This window comes from Zonotrichia albicollis, chromosome 3 (assembly GCF_047830755.1).
Source record: "Zonotrichia albicollis isolate bZonAlb1 chromosome 3, bZonAlb1.hap1, whole genome shotgun sequence".
NCBI classification, from domain to species: domain Eukaryota; kingdom Metazoa; phylum Chordata; class Aves; order Passeriformes; family Passerellidae; genus Zonotrichia; species Zonotrichia albicollis.
Window position 1 is genome coordinate 53,028,492 of NC_133821.1, and position 18,629 is coordinate 53,047,120.

An 18,629-nucleotide genomic window follows, 5' to 3' on the forward strand; every position below is an offset into this window, starting at 1 on the left:
GAACAGGCCCAACTCTCTCAGCCTTTCCTCACAGGACACGAGGATTCAGGGAAAGCGGCCCCAACGCGCGGGCGCGGCTCCGGCCCGGCAGCAGGGGGCGCTCCAACGGGCTCAGACGCCCGCGTGCCGCCGGGCCCACTACCACGTGCCGCGCGCCGCCGCCTGCTGACGTCAGAGCTTCCCACGTGCATTCCTGGCCTCCCCCACGCACTGCTCGCCGCCCCGACTCACGCAGATGGAGATACGGAGCACTCCGCGCTGGTAGTCCCGGTACAGCTCCGTCGCCTCTCCGTTGCACTCGATACAGCGGTAGGCGCCGAGCGCCGCCATGGCGCGCAGGAGCACGCCCAGCCCTGTCAGCGCTTCCACACCGCCTCCTCGTTTCCGCGTTCGGGAGCGCGGCCGAGCAAGACCGAGCCGCGCTGCATCCCGGGAGCTGTGGTTTTCCTGCCGCTGCCGCAAGCCCGGCTGCGCAGGTGGAGAACTCCATGTCCCAGGGGGCAGTGCGAGTGCGGCCCCGTGGGAGGGGCGGCGGGGACACCCCGTGTTCCCGGGCGAGGCGGCGCACATGCGCGCCGTGAAGATGGCACCTGCTGGCGGGCTGGCGCGGGGTCCGTGGGTGCCGCTGGCCGTGCTGGCCCTGCTGGCCCCGGCCGCGCTCGCCCTCACCGAGCGCTACCCGGCGCTGTCCCTGTTCCAGCAGGAGCGGCACCGGCAGCGCCACGGCCCGACGGGGGAGTGGGCGGAGCAGTACTCGGCCGAGTGCGGTGAGTCAGGGGCGTCGCCGCGGTGACCGTCCGCAGCCCGGGGCGGCGGTGCCGGTGGGGCCCGGGGCGGTGCGGGGTGCCGGCGGCCCCCGGGCTGTGCCGCCGCTGCCCTCGGCTGGCTCACAGCGAGGCTGCCCGAGGGTGAGCGGCAGCGCGGAGCCACAGGGGCTGTGGCAGCGAGCCCGGGAAAACCTCTCACCCCTGGGCGGGCAAGCCCTAGGTACCACACGCAGGATCCCTGCTGCCCATTCACCTCCGAGCCCGGCTGCTGGACTCTGCTGCTTTTTCATTCCCGCGCTCAGTAGTTTGGGGATACGCCTGTACTCTCTGCTTGTGTTACTGGGTTTCTCAGTACAAGGAGCTGCCGGAGAGGGTCCAGCGGTCTGGAGCGTCTCTCACGAAGAGAGACTGTGGGAGCTGGGCATGTTAGTCTAAAGGAAAGAAGACTGAGAGGGAATCTCATGAAGGTGTCAAGAGTATGGTGCCAGATTTTTAGTGATGCCCGGAGACAGGATTAAGGAGCAGTGACCACAAACTTAAATACAAGTTCCAGTTCAACCTGGGGGAGAACCGCTTTGTATGAGGGTGTCGGAGCACTTGGAACAGGCTGCTCAAGGAGCTTGCAGACTTTCTCTATCTGGAGACATTCAAAACCTGCCTGGGTGTGTTCTTGTGTCACCTGCTCAAGGTGACCCTGCAGGAGGGTTGGACTGGATGGTCTCCATAGGTCTCTTCCAACCATATCAGTTCTGTGTTTCAGTGAGTGAGGTGTGGCTCGATTTCATTTCAGCTACATTACATCTATTTTACTGGTGACTTGGGTGCTTCTCTTATGAGTACCAAGTTTGAGTGGCAGATCTTCTGCTATTTTTCACGTTAACTGATGGCTTGTAATGCAGGCATAGTTAAAACTATTTTTATCTGCTTGAATATCTTTTGCATCTGGATCGTGTGGTTTAATGTGTTGTGATTGTTGATCTTGAGCATGGTGTGAATGAGCTGTACAAAGATGCCAGTCTGAATCGTAATGTGCATGCAATGCAGATGAAGAAAAATGTCTATCAGTTGCTTGGAATGTGATACTAAATTATGTATAAGAGAATAACCAGTGATGTGTCATGATATCCTAGTTATCAGCATGGTTTTGTGATTTTTTCCCCTTCCCTTTATTTCATAAGGCCTGTACTCATGTCAGCAATTCCATGGTCCCTAACAACTAATATAAAACTAATGTAATCCACTTGAATAACAGACTTTGTGGAAATAACTTCTTATGAGTTTCATGTGCCTGGGTTTTTGCTTTCTCCCCTCCCTTCTGTGTGTGCTTTTGTCTTCACACTATGAAGTTCTTTGGTTAGTTTTTATCACCTTTGTGTGTGTGTGGCTGCAGTGGCTGAGAGCCATAGTACCTAAAGGTGAAACCAGATCTTGAAAGTTATCTCAGGTAACCGTTGCTACAAATTATTCAAGCTTAAGCATAAAACAAGAAGACTTTCACCCAGTGTTGAGATAAAAATCTGTATACCCTACAAGTTAATAAATGGCAAAGCACTTGATTACATCTGTTACCAGACCTGACATGAATGATTGACTCAAGGCACTCCTTCGGAGGTGGAATTGGAAGACTAGATTCTGATTTAACAGCGGATGTTGTTTTAAAGAAACCGGTGTAACTAGGATCGGTACAAAGAGTTCTGATTGAATCATCAGGTGTCTCAGGTACCTTGCATGCCCTGGGAGTAAGATAGGCCTTGCTTACAGAACAACTTACTTGCCTTCAAATAGCTCTATACCAATTCACTCCTTGCTGTTTACGTGCTGGGGCTAAATGAATTGCCAATTGAAAAATTCCCTTGAGCTCTCAGTCTTTGTTTTAGTACAACTTGCACAGAAGCTGAGATTTTTTTTTGGTCTCAAATAGTTTTCCCCGTAGCCTACTACAAGGTCCAAAGTACTTTCTCTGGTTGGTGTTTCTGAAAATGAAGAAAGCTTCATTTTCATGAAGTTGTTAATGTGGTTCAGTTTTGATTGTGTCTGACTTGCAGACAAAGGCAGATCCATTTCTCCATATGAGTAAAGCAGTTTGTTTCGCCAAGAACTGCAGGATTTGAGGGAGCCTATCCCTGCTGTAGCTTATATCAAGCTTGTGGCTTGGCTGTCTTATTCCCTACCACCTTACAAAAAATTATTTCAGTAAATCCTTGCTGTTGTGAAGAAAATTATTCCAGAGGTAGGCCATGCCTGCACCTCTTTGTTTTGATGTCTGAAGCAAAAGTTTCTTGTTGAGTCTGCAGCCAGAACTCTGAAGTTACTGAATCACAAGCACCAACAGGAACAAGTAACATGTTCATAACGCTGGCGTAGCGCAGGAGTGTTTGACCGATGTGAAGAACAAAGGGCAGGGATGAAACGTCATGCTGGCAGCGCTCTTTTTGGAAACTATGAGTGGTTTGCTACTGTTCTCACAGGACTGACTTTAAACTTTGAACTTCTGCTTTTTACTACCCTTGCTTTTGTTGTAAAACTTCTCCCACTGCTTATCATTTATGGCTCAATGTAGATCCAAGTTCCTGTTTACAGGGAATGATTTTAGATGCTTCCTTTATTTCTCTTTACAAGAAGACTGTATCTTTTTCTTTTTTAGCTCTGTGCTTATGAGAGATAGGGAATTAATTAACTACAATCCTTAAGAAGTCAAAATATAAGAGCACACCCTGCCCCCCAGCCTTTCAAACTTAGCATCAGGTTTAGATTTACAAACATCAAGGGAGATGATAAAATTTGGTATTTGTGACATGGTTTCAAGGAGATAATGCTGTATATTTTCTTTTTCTTGTTTATTCTTGAAATATTTAAAGATGATAGAAGCTCTAGGTTCCAAAGATTTGAAAGTTAACAGTTCTATTGCCATAGCAATTAAAAGCATGACATAGAGGAAGTGGTGGTTTCTGTTGCCTGTCAATCTGAGGGAGTAGTTGATTATTATTGTTACTTTATTTGTTTGATATCTTAAACTTTTTCTCTGCTATGCCAACAAGCTGTGTTTGACTTTTAGGAGAAATGAATCAGCCTTATGCTTTTTAAAATGACATTTTTAGTAACTTACCTTTGTATATGTTTGGTCAATTACAGTTCATTATTCTGACTGCTTTTTAGAATCTTTATACCTCTGTTTCCTGCAGCTTTCCCCTATGTCTTTGTGGTCCATTCCATTTATTTCCCTCTCTGGGATTGGAATGAATTTTATCTGCTACTTTTTGGATGAGAGAATGGAATCATAATGCTAAAAGAAGACATGTCTACCCCAAGCCCTTGTTATTTGCTTCCAGCTTCCTCCTTTTTCACCTCTGCCCCATTTTTTTAGCATTTCTTTTTATTAATCTATTCATAACCAGAAGCATAAACATAAGTAGGGATAAAACTAATTAGATGAAGCTTTCATGTCAGCTATTGCTTCCCTGGCTCTGTGGGTGTAATGCTATGGGCAGAGAGCACTTAATGAAAGTTCTGTCCTGGGGGATGCCCTGTGGGGAAGCTGTTCAGCCAAACATGAGGAAATGTGAGATGAGATAATAGAACATATACTCTATGAGTTCCTACAAGTATTTTCTCTCTCTTCTCCCAGATTCATCATTTTTGCATTTCCATGAATCGGATTGTGACATAGGAGGATCATCGTCCTGTGAATCTATACTTTCCTTGAATACAGAAAAAATTCTGGTATGTTATCAAGAATATAATGTACAAAATAATTTTACTAGATTGTTGAAGTTGCAGACTGCTTCAGCTGCATAACCAATTAGAATGAAGTTCAGGGAAATAAATGCAAATAGATCTGTTAATCAGTAGGCATTGCTGCCCAAAAGGCTTCAGTATGAATAAACTCAAGTTGCTCATAAAAGTATTAATTTGTAGGTATCTGTCAGGAGTCTTTAGGGTTGTCAACTAATTGAAGCAGATGTTGTCACTGAGAGCTAACCTCCACCTCAATTAATTAACCAATTTATTTTTTGGTTTTGGGGGTGCAGGGGCTATGCCTGGAAAAGGGGGAGGTGCATTAGCTTTTTCCCAGATTAGCTTCTGAGGTTTACTGAAAAATGCATGTAGAAGTAAGAGTAATAACTTCTAGTCTCTACATAAGTAACACTGCAAAGATGAGAGTTAGAGACTTCAGACTGTATTTCGCTAAATGTGATACTGACCTGGCATGTGAAGAATATTCTGACAAAAGAAGAGTATTTTTTGGTAGAGAGATCTCAAGAAGACTAGTTTGGAATTTGGGTTTTGTTGCAACACTACTCTTAGCCTTTTGAGAACAAAGGTTTGATGTTACATCTTCAGTGTGAAGGTGTTGAAAATCTTCAAATTATTTTCATGTGAATAAACAAAGTAGCTTTGGCAAATTTTTAGAAATTATTGGCTGAGGGAGTGTGTAAGCAATATTTTAACTGGAAGCAACTTCTCCAAAGGTGGTACTTGGAATTAAAACTACTATACTGCAAATCCACTAAGCTAATTGTTTAACTTGAATGTTCTCCTTAGACTTCATCATATATTGGTCAGGAGATCTTTCCTGTCTAGTCCAACAGTACCAGCAATTCTTTCTAACAGTGAAATGTGTATTTGTTAGAAAGAAATTTCCCCGTTAAAAAAACCCAAAAGATTTGTTTTAAAGAGAGCAAGAATCAAATCTGTTGGGATATGGTGCTATGATGAAAATTCTCCTGTTTCTTGAAGACAGAGGGACTGACTTTTTTTTTGTGTGTAGAGTTGCAGGATGTTTAACCTGTACCTGAATTCAGAGTTTGTTGAGGAAGTGTGAAACCACTTTCTCTGCCACCACAACGGTTCTGTTACTCTGTAATGTCAAAACAGATGAGTAGTGGTACTTCTCTTGCTGTCACATGCAGCTCAGTAATCCATAGCAAATCATTCTAATGTATTGTGAGATCCTTCTGCTTGGGGCTTATTTTCCAGCACCAGTGTGGAATCTGGCTAGATCTTTGTCTGCAGACAAAGACGTGTAGATCTGCTTATGTAAATCCATCAAGGAAGAGATTCTCCTTCAGTAAAAATGTTGTGCTGTTTTTCCTAATATTAAGACAATTATAGAAGAATAATGTTTTGTAGAGTTGTTAAAGATCATTTTCTGAATATTGCATGACAGCCATTGGTGATATGAAAGCGCTGCGTTGGTAAATGCACATGGATTGCAATGTAGATTTAGTTTTCTTATTGTTATATCTATTGAACTCTACTCATTTTTGTGCTGTTTTACTAATGGCTTTTCTCTACAAGGGTAATAATTGCCACACTCTGTTAGTGCAGAGGTGCAGATACAGGCAGAGTAACAATTTTCAGTGGTATAGTGTAATGTAGAGCACATATATCGCCTGTAATTGCAGTAAAAAATAAAAAGTTGTAAAATCCATTTGCTTGTCATTCTTGTTTTCCAAAACACTAAATTCTTAGAGCAGACCAGATGTTCTCCTCGTTATTAGACACACAGGGCAAAAACTGTGCAATGGAATCTGGCCATTTAACTTTTGCACTTTTTAGGTAAATGAAATGTCTGTGTTGTGGACACAGTTAATGTGGCTACTTTTGATTGGACAGGCAAAACAACCTTAAAGGAAAACAGTAGTGGAAACAAGCTGTTTAGTTGAATTGAAAGAAGATAACTGAATGGAGAGAGATGTTATTTCCCCCCCTTCTTGTTTCCTAAAACAGTTTGAAAGACCAATTGATTTAAATGAACACTTTGTATTTTTCTAACATAAGCTACTCTGGTAGGCTTACAGCTGTCTATGAGAAGTATTTGTGGAAATAAATAGAGCTGAATATTTCTACATTTCTGAGGGGCTTGTCTTTGACACTCTTGGTTTCTATAGGTGCATTTTTAGGGAACAGACATCCTAGGTAAGACTACAGTTTGAACAAAGTGTAGAACTGATAGAATGTCATTGTTGAAAGGACAGCCTCTTTAGTATGGCATTGTGCAGTTTAGCTGTTCTATATTGATGGAGTGATACTCTTTTCAGTGTTTATTTTCAGTGTTTTACTCTTCTGCAGTATTCTTCTCTTGCAGGAGACAAAGGAATAATTATAGGGCAAACAGTATAAACTTTCATAAGAAGTAAGGTGTCTTAAAAAGGCCAGAAAACTTGCCCTTAAGCAAAAGCAATCCAGAAGCATCAGTCCCTGGTAAAATGCTGACAATGTTCTTTCTGAGGTTTGATTACCCTTATGTTAGAGCAGAAAACAGCAGCATCTGACTGAAGAGAAGCTTTTCTCCCTGTGGAAGACTAGGAATGAACTTGATTTCAGTTACCTTAGTGAAATCACATTCGTTTTAACTTTGTGTTTTAAGGCATTCTCTTAAGGATTTACGACGTGGATTTTCTGTTAAATTCTGTGTTGTTGTTTGCTGAACACTTGAAAACATGATGTTTTACAGAGTCAAGCGAAGTTGCTTGCAGAACAAAAACGATTTCCATTTGCTACTGATAATGACAACACAAATGAAGAACTGGGTAAGATGTTTTATATAAGGTTTGTGCAGGTGAATGATGTGCTAATTATTAGCACTAAATGTTTTGAAAATTGATGATTGAAGTGATGCATTAACTTCAAATTGATCTTAATAAGTCTGGAAATACAGCAAGTTTTCTCTGGTCGTATAAAGCAAAAAAAATGTTGCTAAAAACCTTTCCTGCTTTCTTCACTAGAATTCTTCACCATGTCTGCTTAAGCAGATGTTCAAAAAGAATTCTGATTAAATCCTTTTTAATATGCTCAGCTACTTCCTGTTTCCATTTTTCTGTGATTGTTGATGACTAAAACTGTTCAAACATCCAGAAAATGCAACCAATGCAGTATGTTTTCTATGAAGCTTAGATCTTGGATCTGTTTCCTGTCTCCACACTCCTCCCATCAGAACTTATGTGCAGCAGGAAGACTTTCTGAATTCTGTCTTAGGCTGCTACTTGAAGTTTTTTCAAAGCACACTCTGCACAAAGAAATGGGGGCATTTCTAATAAATGAGCAGGAAATAGTTTCTGCAAGGGACTCAAAACAGAGTTGCACTGGTTCTTCAAATCATGGTATTACAAGGTAGCCAAGAGATTGTTGAGGATGTGTGTCAAGGAGGGCAGCAGACCATCTTTTGTATAAGAGTAAAGAGAAATTTTAATCCCCTCTAATGAGTTTAAAGTAATTAAGAAGGGTTTTTTTCTGACATAGTTTCTACCTTCATGAATTTATCCAGGAAAATTTGGGAGCTTAATCTTTTTTTATATTCCTAGACTACCTAGCTCTATGTTCGTAGAATCCTGCAAAGAATACTAAACTTCTAGTCAGATGAAAATATCTGGTACTTCTAGTATCTGTTCTGTAGACTTGGAATACTCTGCTAGAAGTATGCTACATGTTTGCCATGTAGGCTGGCACCTATCTACCCACTTTAGTCCAAGGATGTTGTGGTGTGAGGAGCCTGGTTTGGTCCTTCTCGTTTTTGCATGTTGCTTTTAACTGTTCTGAGGAGAAGTAGCACAGAATGTATGGGGCCTTCTGAAGGAATGTTGAGACTGAAATACTTTGGCTAATGGGCCATTGTTAACCATTAGATTTTTTCATAATGAAGTACTTGTAGTTTTGTAATATTAAAGATTAAAAACTCAAGAAGATACTGTTTAAAAAGAAGTTGGTACTGTATCAGGTACTAGCTGTCAGCCGCTTGCCAGAGTTTTGCAGACAGTTCACAGTTCAGTGTGGCATTTTGCCAAGTATCTTGTATAAACTGAATACAGTTGTTATCAGTAAGGCAACTGAGTGACAATATTAGTCTTGGTTATCTTGTGTCCTCCAGATTTTTTCTTAACGCTGAAATGGTTGAGTTGACTTTATTTTATGTTCCACTTTTTCTGTGTTCTGGGATTGAAAGCGTAAAGATGATAGTAATAACTGTATAGTCTTGAAGAAGAATGAAATGAGGAAAATTCAAGAGCTCTTCATCCTGTCCTTCCCCCTGGCCATTTTTTTCCCCTTTTTTGGTAATCCTATGTATTTGTGCCAAGTGAAGCTTTTTATGTATTGAGGAGAAAGCTTATATTGCACACAAATATTTCCTTCTTCATAATAAAAGTGCTCTGAGTATGAGACAAGCTCTGGATTAAATACACTTCTTATTTCTTTTTCATTTAACTGTTTTCCTTTTTTAATGAACTGTGCTTAGCAGCGCTGCCAAAACAATGTGGCTCTGCCTGCCTGAAAGATAAGTGTCTGTGTCCTGTTAATAATGCCTTTGCTTTAAATGACTTACTTGTCTCTTCTCATGTTTGAATAAATAATTAAGCTAAGAGGTGCCCCTTCTGTTGCTAAATTCACTGTAAGTGGGGAAATGTGAAATCTGCTTGTAGTTCCACTGCCAGCTGTTTGAACAAACTGCCTGGGGAAAAGTTCTCGCTAACTTTCATAGCTGTGGGCTTCAAGGTACTGGGTTGTGTTGGCAGTGTAGACAGAGCTTAGTTCAGAGTTAAGAATTGTGAGAGATTAAAACATGCAGAATGAAACAATCTTGAGATATTCAGGTGTCAGAACTGAACTTCAGTCATGCAAGCAAAACTACCGCTTTCCAGTCGTATTTTTATATCTTGTGGAGATTACAGGAACATATTTCTGACGGTCTGTTTCTTTTTCAAACACTTGGCTTCTACTTCAAAATGTGGGGAAGCACAAGAACTTGAAAGCTTCTCATAATTATAACATAGCTGAAGATTCCGTTGTTTTCCAGTTTCAGTTTTTTAATAGTGAAATCAGTTTAGTTGAGGTATTTCTAGGTAATTCAAATGAAGGAAAATCTTATTGTGAACTAGTAAAGTTTATTAATATGTGCGCAAACAAGTAGAAGTTCCCTAATCAAATTGTCAAAAAAACTTAGCCAGGTGACACTTTTGAGAAAGCATCCAGAACTGTTGTATTGGGATCATAGTGCCTTTTCTGATCCTAAGTATTTGAGAAGCAAACATGGGTCCTTTCCTAAAGGACTTGTAAAAAGGAGAGAAAAAACCCACAAGTAGATCACAAAATCCCAAAAGGCTCTGAAGAGCACAGTATGAATTGAGTAATTCATGAATGCTAGGTAATGGCTGAGGGAAGTCATGTCATTTTGGTGGCCATTCAGGAATCCTCTGATTAAAAGAATCTTCACTGCCATGTAGGAACTTAAACATTTTACAATTTCGTAGTATGTAATAGCTTTAAAAAGTGATTTTTTTTTCTGTGTTATTTACATTTTTAATGTTTTCTTAGCAATTGCATACGTGTTGATTGGCAACAGCTTGTATGATGAAGCTATACGACATTTTTCAACAATGCTGCAGGTAAGTTTTCTGCTTGGACCCCAAAAAATAACTCAATGAAAATATCCATTGCCACATATGGCTTTTAATAAAACAAATATTAAATTAAGGATTTTAAAATGAGAGTAATTATTCTACTGTTTGTTCATTTTCTTTTCCATCCAAACGTAAGCATACTGTTAGAACTGGGTGATCAGTATCTTGCTTATTTGGTATTTTTCTCATCTGTAGGCATAAAGTTTTTATGGCACTTTGACCAAAAAAAGCACGTGTTTTCAGAGGCCTGACCTCTGCAGAGCTGAAGTTTCTTAGATTGTCTGCTTGTTGTGTAGGATGAGATATTTTAAAGTAGACTTTTTTGGGTGACAGCATGGTGCCAATAACATAAGAAAAAAAGCCCTCGTAGAGATAATTTATTGCTAGTGGCAAGTAACACATTGCTTTCACAGTGATAAATGATTTTGTATGCTGCCTTTGTCCTTTTTCAATGGTAAGAATTTAATTAGTTTAATATATAAATAAAACATAACTAATACTTATGAGTGTTTTTCCTGACCAAAATAAAGAATTCAGAATCTTCTACAGTTAATCAAGTAGGAGGTAGTCACATTTAAAACAAAATCAGCCCCAACAATATTATAAGCTTCAACTAAAGATGATTTAAAAAATACTGCATTTTTATGGCTAAAAACCTGGAACGTTCAGAAGCATGGACATACTTTTTCATTTAAACTGTTTAAAGTACACAAATGCAAGCTGGAAGCAATATTGCAAATAATGGCATGTATTTCTTTTAAGTGTCATATGGCTTGTTCTTAAATTGACTGGAAGTGTGGCAATTTAATGGAATTATTCCTGGGAATTTATCTGTGGACAAGAATGTTTGGGGGGTTTTTGTGCTTTTATTTTTATTTGGTTGATACCAAATAAACTAAATAAAGGTTTTTAGTGATATCTGTCTTTGATTTGCTTTAATGTGAGGATTTTTTTTTACCCTAATGAGAAATCCTGCTTTCAAAACCACTGGATTTATGTATTGTTTCCTGTCTTTATTTAGAAGGAAACTTAATACTTAAAAGGTGAAGATAAGCAAGATACACCAACTGTAGAAAGATTCTGGGAGAAGCGTTTATGTGCTAGAGTACTTCTGCAGTGCCCACATCTCAGTTTAAAGTCTGCTTTAATATCATGCTTATGGTATGCCTGAAAGGCTGTAAAGTAATCATGATTGTTCACTCAGTTTTCCACAATGCAATTTTAAATACATATAAAGTGAGCATTAAAACATTTAACTGAATAAAACAGCCTTGCTTAGCCATAGTGTTAAGAGTAGGAAGCTATACCTACTGCTGATGTAGCCAAGCATAAACTTGGAATAAGCTGGAGTCTGGCAAACTGCCAGCATTGATATACCTTGTATTCTGTTGTTTTGTCCACAGCAGTTTGTTTCTTAGGAAACAGTTTGTTTCTTGGCAGATGGATGTCCCAATTAAAAAAGACCAGGCGTGTGCTACAAACTTTGTAGGACAGCTGTGTTCCTTGCAGGTGTGAAGGTGGTGATTTCTGCCTGGTTTTCAGGGAAACTTTACTGTGTAGGCATTGTTGTGTTGACAAAACAGTTTTGCTGTATAGTTCTTGAAATTTGTAGGGGAAACTGTGGTTGGAGTAAATGACATCAAACAAGAAGTAGATTTACTATGTAGGGTGCATCCTGTCTAAGTGCCCAAGTAGCAAAGTCACAAAATTAAATCTAACCCAGGGAAAGTTGGTTTGAATTTTACAGAACTATTTTAGTAGAATACCTCTGGTTTTAGCTGCTGTCTGAATATAAATTTCATCAGGATGTCATAATATCTTGCTCCCAGATTTTGAATCTCAAATTTAAATTGCATGGAAAATAAGCTTTGAGTTGCCAAAATGTATGTTTTTTATCAGTTCAGTGACATGAGACAGAAGTTACATAATTACCACTAAGGTTACAACTATTGCAATGGGTAACAGAGTATTCTAATGAATACTGTGTATTGTAATCTAGTCTAATGTACACAGGGTAATAGTTTTGGTAGGTGGCACGATAACTGCTCTCTGTTTGGCTTTTTTATCAGAGAAATACTCCAGAACAATTCCATTAAATTGAATTGGAAGTTGTGAGCATATGAAAGTATGGACTGTGATACAATAAATTTCCTTGCCTGGTAGCTGTGATTGTTCATTGCTTACTACTTCAGATCAGCTAAAATTAAATACATATTGAAAAACCAAAAAACCCACACCACAAATTAATATTTTATTTGTTTAACAGGAAGAACCGGAGCTGGTTAGTGCAATTTATGGACGAGGGATAGCATACGGAAAAAAAGGACTGCATGTGAGTAGATAATTTTTTAAATTAGTATCCGATTGAATTATTTGAGTCTGAACTATCAGAAAGCCTGTAATAGGAGTAACTAGACTGGTGAGAATGTGTTAAGTACACCCCAAAGCCCTTGAGCTCCTCTGTTTCATGAGGAGTCTGTCCCTTGGCTGGTGCACTGTATGACATGGAGGGATCTAGCAGATCATACTGCTCAAGCCATGGGAGCATTTGCTTTGCGAGACTGTGGAAGTAAAGCTGCACAACGTAAGTGTGCCAAAGGAAGGGATTGGGCGCTGTTGTGAGTGCTAGATAGTAAGGCTGTGAGCCACAGCTTCTTGATAGAGTTGCCTATTAAGATAACAGGCAGTATTTTGCCTCTGAGAGAAAACTTATGAAGTGCCACTGAATTCATCTCCGTACCTCAGCTGTATTTGGAAATGAAAACGTCTTTTGCAGCCTGGAAACATTGTCAGCTCATCCAATACAGTGGACTTTGCATTGCTTTTTGATTGCTTATGCCTCTTGATAAGTATACCACTTTGAATTTGTGAAAAAAAAATCAGATTACTTGGTTGCAATACTTACTGCTTGAATAACTTCTTGATCCGAGAGAAATTTGAGAAATTTATGAGTAGACTGTGGTCCTTGTAGGAATTTGTGGCCAGTTGAATCATGGTTGAATAGTTGCTAGAGTTCTAGAAGAATGAGTAATTTAGTAATTCCTTGAAAATTTTCTTTTTCAGAGTGTTTAATTATCTAGGGGTACTGTCAAGAGCTTGAGGTCCCTCATATTTGCTTGTTTTTAACAACAATGTGAGTTTGTTTTCTTGATTTAGCTAGGTGTTGTTACAGTTTCACTTGGTAAAAGTTTTTGAGTGACACCTTCAAGACACAAAGGTGATATTAAGCACAAAATTTCTTGGCTTTGAGAAAAAAAGAAATCAATGGAATCTAATCTAGAATGTACTGTATAATTACTTAGAATTTTTTTCCAATGAAGTAACTACTTCCATCCTATTGATTAACTACTTAATTGAGGACAGTTTATAATTTGAGATAGGCAGGATGCTGTTGGCATCATCCCATTCATCAGTACTACTTGGCTTAAGTTGCAGACAGTGCTGATGACAGCACTGGTGGGTATGAATGTTCCTGTGTGTTGGAATTCACGTGGGAGCTTGAACCAGCTTTGCTGCCAAGCAAAGTACCTCTGGAGCTATAAATCTAATATTTATTCACAGAGTTATTTAATAAATTATTAGACGTACAACATAAAGATTATGTGTAGAAACAAAGTTTAGTTTCATTGTTTGTAGCAGATGTGGTTTTTTCCAGCTATTTGCAGAATAATGCCTCTTGATGTTTTTAGCAAAGATGTGAAGAGCTTTTAATATCGACTGTTACACTTTCAAACACTTAGCCAATCTAGTTGTCCTTCATCTTGAGGGTATATTAGTCTAAGTATGCACAGTTGTTCACCTTGTTTATTTTTCTCATTTCCAGGATATGAAAAATGCTGAACTTGCTCTGTTTGAGCTCAGCAGGGTGATTAGTCTAGAACCAGATCATCCTGAAGTATTTGAACAGCGAGCAGAAGTGAGCATTTTTTGTGTCTTCTCAGACTTTTGGAGAAGTTGCAATTATACTGTGTTTCCAGTCATATCTTAACTGACTTAATGCCTAAAGCTTGGTGTTCTGTTCTCCTTTCTTTTAAAATACACACATTTCCTCTCAAACAGTGTAATTTGTGGAATGTTTAGTTTGAAAATAAGACATAGACCATATAGAGTTATTTTAGCCAATGGAATGGCATATATTATGCGTAAGTATTCATTTTTTGACATACTATATAGCAAGATCATTTGTGTTTGTTTTTTTTATGAAATTAATGAAAATACCACTTGAACATTACTGTTTGCACCTTTTGTCACCTTAGTAAATCTACAGTGAGTACTAGTTGTTAAAATATCAAATTTTTTAAAAATTGAATGTTCCAGGTTTATATTTGTGCATGTAATTTAAAAATCATTCCAACCCACATATATTTTTTATTTTAAAAGTCAAGTTTTCTTTTGCTAACTATGTTACAGAAAATGTTAAGATGTTAAGAAGCAGCTTTGTAGACAAATCAAAAGTATAAATATTAAAGTCAGCATACTGTATAGTGATAACTGCCATAATATTCAGAGTTTTAATTTTTTTAGTGATCTCGTATCACATTTGTGAACCTTGATTTAAAAATGTGAAGGACATTAAAATAATTGGAAATGGACCATTTTCCATTGGGAGAATGTTTTTTTTCAAATTAGGCTGTGGAGGATACTTTAATTACATTTTCGTTTAAATATGTTGAAATGGCTTGAAATGGAGTATTTTGCCTTGATCAACTTGTTTTTGGTTTGGAATACAGGATTTCTGAATATGTGGTGATGTTCATGTACACTGATAGTTTTGAGAAAAATTCTTCCAGATTTACTCTTTCATAGGGATTTAAAAGCTATAATTACTGACATTTACAGTGGAACTTTCCAGCCTATTCTAGCAAATACAATTACTCTGTTAAAGCTGAACATGGAAAAGAATAATCTTCTATTTCTATAACAAGTCCATTCAGTCTGTCTGCCCTAAACTGTATTTTGGTTTTGTACTCTTAGATATTGTCCCCACTAGGACGAATCAGTGAAGCATTATCAGATCTCACCAAAGCTATTCAGCTACAACCATCAGCAAGGCTCTACAGGCACAGAGGTACCCTTTACTTCATATCTGAGGTTAGTGGAGTTTGGGGATTCTCTTTGGCTTTGGTTGTTTGGGATGTTGTTCATGATTTTGTTGACTTCTGTTCTAGTTCTTAATTTTGTTCTATAACTTCTTTCCTATTTAGTTAAAAAAACCCAAACCAATCTAATAACAAAAGCCCTGCTTCTCCTGTAGCTGCTTTCTGACAGTTCAGGAGTATTCACTAAGTATTTCATTGACAAATCTATTTAATGCTGAGAATCAGGGGACAAGTACCTTGCATGCACACCTCAGATACTTTTGTGTTTGAGGAGTAGGAAGTAGATAAAGAATTTGACTTGATTTATAACCTGCAGTTAATTAGTATTAATAAACACCAGTCTAAGAAGGAAAATATTTACGGCCAAGGCAGTAAGTCTTTTATATACTTAAAAAATCATTTCTCACAATAAACAAAAAACCCCTACAAAAATGCTAACATCCCATTTTGCTATGTGATCTGTGTGTGGTGTTCTTAAAGCTTCAATGTAGAACAAGTAGCTTTATCTTCAAAGATTGTGTGAATACTAGATAGCTGATTTCCTGCTTGATTCTTTTGATTTTACTGATTGCTTCCAGCTGTTTTTGCATTTACTTTACTATGTTTTATACAGCACTTTCTGTAAAAGTTGGAAGTGTGTTGTGCATTCTTTAATGTTCTGATTGGTAATTGATAATCATTGCTGCTTAGCCATGAGACTGACTTCATATATTAAACAAAATTCTGTAGTTTACTTTTACGGAAATAAAAATGCATATTCTTTATTTGTATGGTATTTTCTGTGTCATCTGAAACCTTCTTTATCATAGGATTATGCAACAGCCCATGAAGATTTTCAGCGCTCACTGGAACTGAACAAAAATCAGCCTATAGCTATGCTTTATAAAGGCTTAACCTTCTTTCACAGAGGACTTCTGAAGGTAAAGCTATATTAAACAATAATTCATGTGGAACAATACCTTTAATTTGAAGTTATTTCCATAAAACAGTAGAAATATCATTGGTGTTGATAAATCTATTTTCTCTCACATAAGGAAGATTTTTAAGGTAAAAGAGTGCAAGCAAAACAAAAAGATTCCATTATATGATTTGTAAATACTGCAGGTCTTGTTGAATCTCATTAGGTCAGTGATAACAGATATGTTTAAGGATAATGCTTTGAAAGATATTTGTATTCAGCACCTCTGCTAGTATTTGTATGATTATGTTCAAAAATTTCAAAATTAAGTAGAGTGTTGTAGTGTGTTGTTAAGTTTCTTGTGTTATTCCCCCAATTTATGTATTGTTCTCCCCTATTATGTGTAAAATGGTTTTGTTCCCCCAGTTTTTCCCGCCACTGCTACCCTGTCAGCTAAGTTGCTATAGTAACCGCTATTCATAGTTGCCGATATGTAACTGCTCCTCCCCTAGTTTCCCTTATAAGTGAAAGTTGTCTCCTCCCTGGGCCCAGTCAATCACCCCCTTCTCCTCCCAGGTTTCGAGAACCTTCTCCGCTCTGGAGGTGGTGGTTGGCTGGGGTCCCAGGACACCTCCCTTACCTTTTGATTATTGGTCTCCATGGAGTGTCAGTTCTGTGAAGTTCATCCCCTCACCTTTCCCGATTGGTTCCGTCTGTACCCACCCCCCTCCTTTTTAATCCTGTTTCACCCCCTATTGAAAAACTTTTCCCGGTTGGTTTCCCCACGTTTGGATCCCACAACACCTTCAATAAACCGACGTTTAACCCCTGGTGAAGTGGTCAGCTCTGTTCCTCCCCAATACCAGCGGTGTACGCCAGTCCACAGCCAGCACAGCCTGAGGCCGTCAGACGCCGAAGGGTGCTGGCCAGGAATTGCAGAGGGGCGTCGGCCTTTCGCCCTCAGCTAGCCGGACTCCAAACTTCGGGCCACATATGCCCCCTCCTGCAAGATGGCGCCCAACGTGGGGCGCCACACTGCGCGCGGGCGTACGCGGCCCTAGGTCCGGCTAGCTGGTGAGGGGCGAAGGCCAACGCCCCAGCGCATCAGAAGGCAGCCCCCCTCGGCGTCTTGGCCTCGGGCTGGGCTGGGTGATAGCTCGGAGCGGCGCGCTGCGAGACGAATAAGGAGGCGGCCATTTGCTGGTGGTGCCCATCCCCGTTGGTGCTTCTGTAATAAACCGACAGTTTACCTCCAGCAAATGGCCGCCTCCTTATTCGTCTCGCAGCGTGCCGCTCCGAGCTATCACCCAGCCCAGCCCGAGGCCAAGACGCCGAGGGGGGCTGCCTTCTGATGCGCTGGGGCGTTGGCCTTCGCCCCTCACCAGCTAGCCGGACCTAGGGCCGCGTACGCCCGCGCGCAGTAGAGATTTCCTAAGTTTTAGGAAGGGAAGAGGGATGAAGAAGAAATTAATTTTAAACTCTTCCTTGAATGAGCTAGGGAGTAATAAAGGAAAGTACTGGTAGAGCCTTGCATTTTATGCATGTTTATTTCAATCCTATGTTGTTTCTGGAAGGCTGATATCTAACTTGAGGGAGCATACTTGCTCCTTCAGTTTCTAAAATCAGCAGGGAAGTAGGTTCATCCCATGTCTTTAAGTTTTCATCATTTTTAACTCAAAACTTCTCTCTGTTTTAGGTGTAGCAATATTGCCCCTGTTTCTTGTTTGTGAAGTGTTTAGAGGTGCTGCTGCCATTTTCCAGAGGAGAAAGTAATTAGACAAGTTATCTGAAATCCTCAGTTGGAAAAATAAGATGCAGTGGTGTGATTCCTGAATTCAACAGTGGAAGCTGTCTTCTTTTTTTAACTTTTGATAACAGCTTGAGGTTCATTATGGGTTGTATGCAGTGCTTTCATAGGCCAGCACTATATTCTTATCTCGTTTTTTTTTTTTTTTTTTTTTTGTAGTCCACTTCCTCACTTTTTTAGTACTCAAGCAGGTATTTTTTCCACAGTCTCACTGTATGCTGTGAGAACATCAGACTCTCATTGAACTTTTATTGTCTGTGTCTTCTTGCAGTAAAAAGAGACACTTACAAATAATAGTCTGGATTTCTGATTTTTGTTTTAGGCAACAGAGACCCCAAAAAGTGATGGCGAAAATAAAAAGCTGACTGGAAAGTTGACAAAAATAAGCGCTGTCTCAGTTAGCAGAATAGAAGCAAAGTTTTCTTCTTTCTGATACACAGGTCAATACGTTTCTGTATTGCCACATCCTTCTCCCCAGTTTCTTTTCTCAAAGGAAGCATTTTCCCACTCTGATGTTCATGTTCAGAGATTATCACTGAGTGGTTTTTCATTCCCAGGTACACCTTAGCTTCCAGTCAGATTCAGGCTGCCTTTTAAAGGAAAGCTATGCCATGTGTTAGGTTTTATAAGGCCTGCTGAAAATTAAAGATTGGAGTTGAGGGT

General features: G+C 39.6%; 1 protein-coding gene across 2 annotated transcripts in view; it reads left to right on the forward strand.

The window, feature by feature from the left end:
* Nucleotides 1-219: 219 nt before the first annotated feature.
* TTC13 (tetratricopeptide repeat domain 13) overlaps nucleotides 220-18,629 on the forward strand; it is a 41,630-nt gene continuing 23,220 nt past the window's right edge. The window contains exons 1-8 of one of the 2 annotated variants that reach the window (XM_074537449.1): nucleotides 220-767; nucleotides 4,393-4,487; nucleotides 7,225-7,300; nucleotides 10,077-10,147; nucleotides 12,429-12,494; nucleotides 13,986-14,078; nucleotides 15,137-15,253; nucleotides 16,071-16,181. In XM_074537449.1, coding sequence (XP_074393550.1) covers nucleotides 329-767; nucleotides 4,393-4,487; nucleotides 7,225-7,300; nucleotides 10,077-10,147; nucleotides 12,429-12,494; nucleotides 13,986-14,078; nucleotides 15,137-15,253; nucleotides 16,071-16,181 — 1,068 coding nt within the window. In that variant the 5' untranslated portion in view covers nucleotides 220-328. The remainder of the gene's footprint in view (nucleotides 768-4,392; nucleotides 4,488-7,224; nucleotides 7,301-10,076; nucleotides 10,148-12,428; nucleotides 12,495-13,985; nucleotides 14,079-15,136; nucleotides 15,254-16,070; nucleotides 16,182-18,629) is intronic. The other variant, XM_074537450.1, reaches the window with a different exon arrangement.